Here is a 7,969-nt window from a genome sequence, read left to right on the forward strand (position 1 = left end):
TTTGGAAAGCCAAGGCAGGTGGATAATCGAGGTCAGGAGTTCAAGATCAGCCTGGCCGGCCAACATGGTGAAACCTCGTCTCTACTAAAAATACAAAAATTAGCCAGGCGTGTTGGCACATGCCTGTAATCACAGCTACTCGGGAGGCTGAGGCAGGAGAATCACCTGAACCTGGGGGGTGGAAGTTGCAGTAAGCCAAGATCGTGCCACTGCACTCCAGCCTAGGCGTCAGAGAATAATTCTTTCTCAAAAAATAAAAAATAAAAAAATAATAAAAAATTTATACGGATAATCAATAGAACAAAAATTACTCACAAAAGGAAAGAAAGTAAAACACACCATAGAGTAAAATATTTTTAAAATCGTCGAAACAGAAAGCAGAACATGATTAGAGAACAACAACAAAAAAGGCAATTTCCTGAAACTTGTTCTCAAATTTGTTCCTCTACAGAAAGCTCTTCCTCATGAAATAAACACAACACATTTGACATGGGTCACTTACTTTAATAACAATACATATACCATGTTATCGCCATGGAATGTAAATTTAGATTAGATAAGAGAATTTCACAAGTGTAATAGCCTTCTGTAGTACATAAAAGTTTGGGTATACTGTCTGGTCAAACCAGCTTGCTCATAAGTCATTAATCAAATCCATTACAGGTAATTTGTTCAGTTCAATATTCACAATTCTTATGGAAAAAATAAGCAACACACACATTTAAAAAGTGTTCATTTACCTTTGCATGAGTGCTTAAAATATGTATTTCTATTTCAAGATGACATTTAAAAATTATTGTATCAGCAGCAAAAATATAATTTGCAATTACAAAAAACGAAACTAGAATCCTTAAGTTATTCTCATGTTTACAATTGTGATTCTTTAATAAATACTACTATTATGCAGCTCTATTGTAAGCTTTCTGGATTTGGTTTAAACACATGCACATATATTGTCAGCTATGGGAATCTTTACAAACTATATTCCATGCACTTTTTGGACAGAGTTCTAACAGAGCCAGACAGTCCATAAAATAGGTAGAAAAAAGTTGAATTAACTGGGGCAAATAGGACTCTTATACAACATCCAAAATACAAGATTCTGCAGCAAACTGGGAGTACCTTCAGGACTGGCCTGTTATCTTCTTTAGAACTAAGTTCATCTTAAAAATTTAAGAAGGTGGACATTTCAACACCATCAAGTACATTTAGGTGACAGGTTTAAGTTAACTTGACTTCCTTGAATGACCTAGTTAGTAAACTAGTCACTAGTAATTCGGTCACCAGGCAAATCAAGCCTGTAAGAAAGGAAGCCAATATTCAAAATGCCATGTTACCATCTAAATCCATACAAATTAGTTTATTTTCAACAATAATAGGTAACTTCAATAATGAGACATCTAACTAAAGCAAGCTCCTCCAACAAGACCAAGACAGCATCTCTTCTTCTAAGGCTTAGGTTTTGCCCAGAATTCCCGATACATGGAATAGCCCATACCGACAGTCATTGCTCCTACAACAAAGCCTTGGGCTGCCACACGCATGTGGATCAGATGAAGGGACATTTTAGTATTTCCCCTGCTCTTCAGTTTGTATAATCCATATGCAACAATTGCTGCAAAACCTGCTATTCCAACGGGTACGAATGGTGCCTCCTTAGCTTTTCGAATAAGTTTGGATCCCTGATCTTCCTCATATGAAGGAAGGGAAACGCCTGTGTCTGTTGACATAGTGACTGCTTGAAGAATCACCCTAGAGCGACAAAACCTCTCACACCCTGTTATTTTCTTAAACACAAAAAGCATATTCCAATCTCAGGGCACTGGCACAGGCTTTTCCCTCTCCCTTCTCCCCTTCTAATTCTTCTGCCTGGTTCTACTTACCCTTCAGGTCTCAGCTGGAATGTCACTTCCTCAGAGGCCTTCTCTCCTTTTCTGTTGTGAAATAAGAAATATATATATGGTCTCTGCCTCTAGTCCCTGGCCTAGAGCTCCCAACACCCTTGTAATTTCCTGAGTTACAGGGGTGCTAGGAGAATCTTTGGTTCTAATGTTTGGTCTTTGCTCTCGTTCCTGACATGGAGCTCCTAAATCCCATGGACTTTCCTGAGTGATAGCCACAGTCTTTTGTTCTACCAAGGCAATTCTTGCCCGGTTCCTAGATGAGGATTGGTCACTGTAAAGACCAACCATGATTATAAACTTAGAGCTTTCAGCCCCTACCTCCATTCTCCAGCGAGGGGACAGAGGCTGGAAATTTAGTTAATAGTCGATCATGCCTACATGATGAAGGCCCCATAAAAATCCCTTAACTATGGGGTTCAGAGAGTTTCCAGGTTGGCAAACACACATCCATGTGCCTGGAATGTGGTACATACGAAATCCATGGGGACAGAAGCTCCTGTACTCAAGACCCTTCCAGATCTCACCCTTATGCTGTTCATCTGTATCCTTTATTACATCCTTTATTAATAAGCCAGTAAATGTAAGTAATGTGTTTTCCTGAATTCCATGAGCCGTCCTAGTAAATTAATAGAACCTAAGAAGGGAGTCATGGGAAGCCCAATTTACAGCCTGTCCCTGGTTAGAAGCACAGGTCACAACCTGGAACTTGTGATTGGCATCTGAAGTGGCGGGTAGTCTTGAGGGACTGGGCCCTGAACCTGTGGAGTCTGATGCTATCTCCAGGTAGACAGTCTCGGCACTGAATAGAATCAGAGGACACTAGGTAGTGTCTGTGGGAAAATCTGCTTGATATGTGGGGAACCCCCCAACCAACACCTAGTGTCAGAAGTGCTGTGTTGAGTGGCTGAGCGGTGTATGAAAGTAGGAAAAACAATTATCCTTAATACCTGTTTAAAGTAGCCCTTTTCTGTTTATTTCTTTCAAAGCAATTCTCATCACCTTTAATGATCAGATTTATTCACTTGTTTACTTCTTTAATGTTTGACTTCCCAGTAGACTATAAGCTTCATGAAGGCAAGGATTACAGTGTTTTTATTGTTGTTGTTTGCCACCAAATACTCAGCCTCTGGTATAGTAACTAGCAAGAAGTAGATGTTCAATAAATATTTGTTTTAATAAATATATATTATGTTTGTAAGTTGAAAAGTATGAATCAACATCATAGGGAAAAATTACCTTAAAATTAACTTCTAAAAAATGATCAAGCAATTTCGTGAAAATGTGCAAGAACAGACTTTCAGAATGATGTTCTATGAAGCATAGTCTGCAGGTCATTTGAAATCCAGCAAATATTTTCATCCTCCTTCTTCGGATTCCATAGCTTATTCTATATCTAGAATTACTCTAAAGACTAATTCTAACCTGGATACAAGATAAAGAGTAAAGATGGAAGATTCTAAAGAACAATTTTAACAATGTCCTATTTAGGGGGATTTTCATTACATACTTTAAGATAAGAACATAGGTTTGGCATATTAGGTATCTGTGGAAATAAATCACTTACTATATCTACATGAGCCTGTTGAGATGAAAGTATTTGAAACTCATGCTTTTTCAAGGGTGGCTAAACAAATCTCTATTTATCTATTACAACTCATAATCATTGCTAATGTTCAAATATATTAAGGTTGAACATAACACAAAAATGGAAATGCAGGAAGGATTAACATTATTTAAGCTACAGATGACTCATGCTACTGGTTTAACCATTTTCTTTAGATATTTTTCATGTACAGGAATATATATTTTTATATATATATAAAACATGCTGAGGGGACAAAAATCATGTATGATCATTATCCTCAAGAATAAACAGGTTCCAATTATTTCTTTTGAATTATAGACTTAAAGCTAATTAAGAATTTTTACAGTTAATTAAAAATTAGATTGTAACCTTGAAAGCAGCAAAGGACATAAAGAGAAACTATTTGTTACATGTATCTTTGGGAAAATCTCACAAAAGATTTTGTTTGGCAAAGCTATTTGAAACAATTTAAAGCTAGAAATGTTTCTAGGCTATAGCAAGATGAATTCCATTGGTTTGGATTTTGACTACCACTAAATTTTGGATTTAGGAAGGGTCTCATTTTTATACTTAACACAGAAATTAAATTTTAACTTAGAAACTGAGTTTTATATGGCTTGAGACATGTGAAAATTATGTGAGAATAAGTCAGTTACTGCTGTGGTCTCAATATTTGTGTCCTCCACAAAATTCATTTGTCGAAATTTTAACCCTTGAGATGATTTTAGTAGGAGTCAGGGTCTTTTGGGAGGTGATTAGGTCATGAGAGTGGAGCCCTGGTGAATGGGATTAGTGTGCTTATAAAACAAACATGAGAGAGCTAGCTAGTCCATTCCACCATGCGCAGGTAGTGAGCTGTCTCTAAACCAGACAGTGGGCCCTTACCAGACATGGAATCTGCCAGTGCCTTGTCTTTGACTTCCCAGCCTCCAGAACTGTAAGAAATAAATTGCTGTTATTTATAAGCTACCTGGTTTGTGGTATTTTGTTACAGCAACCTGAACAGACTAAGCCAGTTAATATATAGAGACAACAGATGGCTTCATACATCTGGTGAGGATCCTGGGAAAATCGAGTAGGAAACCACAGTTGAGAACACCAATGTCCTAACATCCTGTAGCCTTCAGGCTTATTTGGTTCTGGACTCCCTCTAGTGGTTCAATTCTGGTGCTTTAACAGATGTTCTTCAATTCATAGAATTACCAAATCTCTGGTCAGATTAAAAACTAAGCAAAAGAGCCACACAAGTCCCATTAGAATGGTTTACCACAAGGAGGCCAGGTGCAGTGGCTCATGCCTGTACTCCCAGCACTTTGGGAGGCTGCGGCAGGTGGATCACTTGAGGCCTGGGGTTTGAGACCAGCCTGGCCAACAGGGTGAAACCCCATCCTACTAAAAATCCAAAAATTAGCCGGGTGTAGTGGTAGGCACCTGTAATTTCAGCTACTCGGGAGTCTGAGGCAGGAGAATTGCTTGAACCTGGGAGGCAGATGTTGCAGTGAGCTGAGATCCCGCCATTGCACTCCAGACTGGGTGACAGAGCAAGACTGTCTAAAAAATAAATAAAATTTTAAAAATAAAAAGAATGGTTTACCACAAGGAGATTATGTCACTGAATGGCAGTAATAAATATGGATGAAATCATAGGGTTGCAAATGGCTAGACCTAAAGGGACAGAATGGATTTTACTGGTTGATTGGGAAAGACATTTACAGTTTTGCTTAGAATGAGTGGGTAAGAGCTGACGGCCCAGTAACAGAATTCCTTGTTGCTTTTGTTTGCGACCTATGGTAAAGACTGCATCTTTTAGGGAAAGAGTGAAGTGAAAGAATATTTCCTGTGCACATGGATTCTATAAGGTCAGAGGGTTCTTGTTTGACCTTGTATAAAATCAGCCTCTTAGACCAACCCAAAGCAACATGTAGTTTCCTCTTCATCATATTCCTAATAGCATAGTTTGTGACTCTGTTTTACACCAATTCAGAAAACTTTAAGGCCAGTTTAACTTTATTGGCTCCCTATATTGGCTTTGGTTATTCCACTCCATTAAACCTTTACTTCTTGGCCATTTCTGCATTGTAAATGTAAGTAAATCTACTAACTCCTTTACATGAGATCTCTTTACATATTTAACACAGTTATCATGTCCTCAGTAAGTCTTCTTTCCCTCTCCCAGATCCTCAAAACTTCTTGGAACTATTAAGGAACTCCTTGAGATACAGGCTTCTGTACAAGATATATGTAAAATAACTTGATAGGCATGTTATTCACACCTTTAGGAGTAAGTAAAAACGATGGCTTTTTTTTTTTCCAGAAAATGGAAAGCTCTTATTTAAAAGTCCCAAAACCAAAAAGAACTGAAGCCAATGGGATTAAGAGATAAAAAGAAAACAGGAAGTAATGGGTGACTTACCCATTTCAAGACCTTCTCCTGCTATTTTCTGATCCCTAAGTTGTTCCAGAATCGATTTAAGCAGAAAAGTACAGCAGAGACCAGATAAGTTACTGTGGAGTCAAGAAGTCTGTCATGTCTGCCTTGAAGTTTGGATAGAATGAGATCAGGAATTGGCATTGGTCTTAAGATCCCAGATCTGACAGTACTTCCCATTGATAAGATGTTACTACACAGTCTGTAACTGATTGTTTGCATAGATAAAAAACAAACAAACTTCCCCAGCAACTTAAGAACTCTTAAATATCAGTTTTGTCAACTCACAAATTTGGGTTGCGGTGAAAGTGGGAAAAATAGAGATAGGAAGATGTAAGTCAAATAAAAACAAGGTGTATCTTCTTGTCTTTGAATATCTGTAGTTCTTTTTTAAAGGCAATTAAGAAGGATAGAAAATGTATTCCAGCTGATAAAAAGGAGTTCCCTGTGCGAAAGGGGGAGGAAAGGCAGAAAGCAGGTGGAAAAAAAAAAAAACAGCAGGCAGTTGTCTTAATAATGTAGATAGGTATCGCCTCTAATACAGGACTCAACACTGTTGTGCCCCAATTAGAGAGCAGGCAAGGCACTGATCGCATGAACTTAAGTGGTGATAACTTGTTGCCAAATAATATTCAAAAGAATATCAGAAATCAGAACAAATATACTATTAGTGTGTTTCAAATCCATCAGGTAGCCTAGTTTTTCTTCTTTCCTCTCTACAAGGGATTTTAAGTGCCACAGTGTGCTTCCCTCCCACTATGCTAGTGCTTTTCCATAGGAAGGGTTGTGCCTGGACCTCCCAGATTGGAACGCCGATTATCTAAGGTCCCAAGGCTGTATTCTCAGCTACACCAAGTCACCTCAGATATTTGCACCAGAGCACCCAAAATTCTGTGCCCATGAGGATAGTTGGAGTTTGTTCACAAAATAGCAAAGTCTCCAGGTTGCTATTCCAACAGCGGCAGTACTGATGCTCCAGTTCGAAGGCCAGGAAAAGAGAATGTAACGCCGGTAACTTCCAAAATATATGTAACCACCAAAGTACATGCTTAATGACCTAGTGAAGTTAGCTTACGCCGCCTCCCAGACACCTGTAATGAAGACCATCTCGGCAAAGCTCTTGGGTGGGCAACTCGATTTCACGAAAGCGGACACCAACGCTCTACCCAGGGATAAATGCGTCGTCTAATGTTCCCATTGGCCCTTTCGGCCTTCACTCAGCGGCTGGCAACGCAGTCTTCCCTAGCGCATGCGCGCCATCTGCTTCCGGCCTGCGAGTTCGGTGTTCCGCTCTTTGTGGGCCGGGTGGATTTCCTGCCCTGCTTTTCTTTTTCCTGGTTGATCTGTGTGCGATGGCTCTGGAGTCGGATCCCTTCCCTGAAGGGCCTCTCTTAAAGCTGCTACCCTTAGACGCTAGAGACCGGGGCACCCAGCGCTGCCGCCTGGGCCCGGCCGCCCTCCACGCCCTGGGGGCGCGCTTGGGCTCGGCAGTGAAGATCTCGCTACCCGACGGCGGCTCCTGCCTCTGCACTGTCTGGCCTCGGCGGGACGGAGCGAACGGCTTTGTGCAGCTGGACCCGCTGTGCGCGAGCCCCGGGGCGGCGGTCGGGGCGCCGACATCCCGGAGGAGTCTCAGCCTGAGCCACCTTCTCCTAGTGCCCTGTCCGCCCCTGCGGCGCGTCTCCGTGTGGCCGGTGTTGCGAGAGCTGGCGGGCGCACCTGGTGCCCCGAATACAGCCGCGGTGCTGGAGGCGGCGCAGGAGCTGCTGAGAAACCGACCTGTCTCCCTGGGCCACGTGGTGGTCGCTCCGCCGGGCGCTCCTGGCCCAGTGGCTGCCTTGCACATCGTCGGCGGAACGCCCAGTCCCGATCCCGCTGGGCTGGTCACCCCTCACACTCGCGTCGGCCTTGGCGGGGAGCCTCCGTCGGAAGCCGAGCCGCAGCCCGAGGTGCCCCTGGGAGGTCTTTCGGAGGCGGCCGACTCGCTGCGGGAGCTCCTCCACCTTCCGCTCCGCTACCCGCGCGCCCTGGCTTCGCTGGGCTTAGCGGTGC

General features: G+C 41.9%; 2 protein-coding genes across 2 annotated transcripts in view; one reads left to right on the forward strand and one right to left on the reverse strand.

The window, feature by feature from the left end:
• Positions 1-483: 483 nt before the first annotated feature.
• On the reverse strand, positions 484-1,773 carry LOC105502166 (HIG1 domain family member 1A, mitochondrial). Its single transcript, XM_011928541.1, has one exon. The coding sequence runs from the start codon at positions 1,728-1,730 to the stop codon at positions 1,449-1,451; it is 282 nt and encodes a 93-aa protein (XP_011783931.1). The 5' UTR covers positions 1,731-1,773; the 3' UTR covers positions 484-1,448.
• A 5,392-nt stretch (positions 1,774-7,165) lies between these two features.
• The window catches only part of SPATA5L1 (spermatogenesis associated 5-like 1), a 19,151-nt gene continuing 18,347 nt past the window's right edge, over positions 7,166-7,969 (forward strand). Inside the window, exon 1 of the mRNA XM_011928651.1 lies at positions 7,166-7,968. Coding sequence (XP_011784041.1) covers positions 7,270-7,968 — 699 coding nt within the window. The 5' untranslated portion in view covers positions 7,166-7,269. The remainder of the gene's footprint in view (position 7,969) is intronic.

This window comes from Colobus angolensis, unplaced genomic scaffold (genome assembly GCF_000951035.1).
Source record: "Colobus angolensis palliatus isolate OR3802 unplaced genomic scaffold, Cang.pa_1.0 Scaffold78, whole genome shotgun sequence".
In the NCBI taxonomy this organism is placed as follows: domain Eukaryota; kingdom Metazoa; phylum Chordata; class Mammalia; order Primates; family Cercopithecidae; genus Colobus; species Colobus angolensis.

What these genes read in the sequence shown, in the direction of transcription:
- LOC105502166 (XM_011928541.1), bottom strand. Translation starts at nt 1,730, where the DNA reads ATGTCAACAGACACAGGCGTTTCCCTTCCTTCATATGAGGAAGATCAG.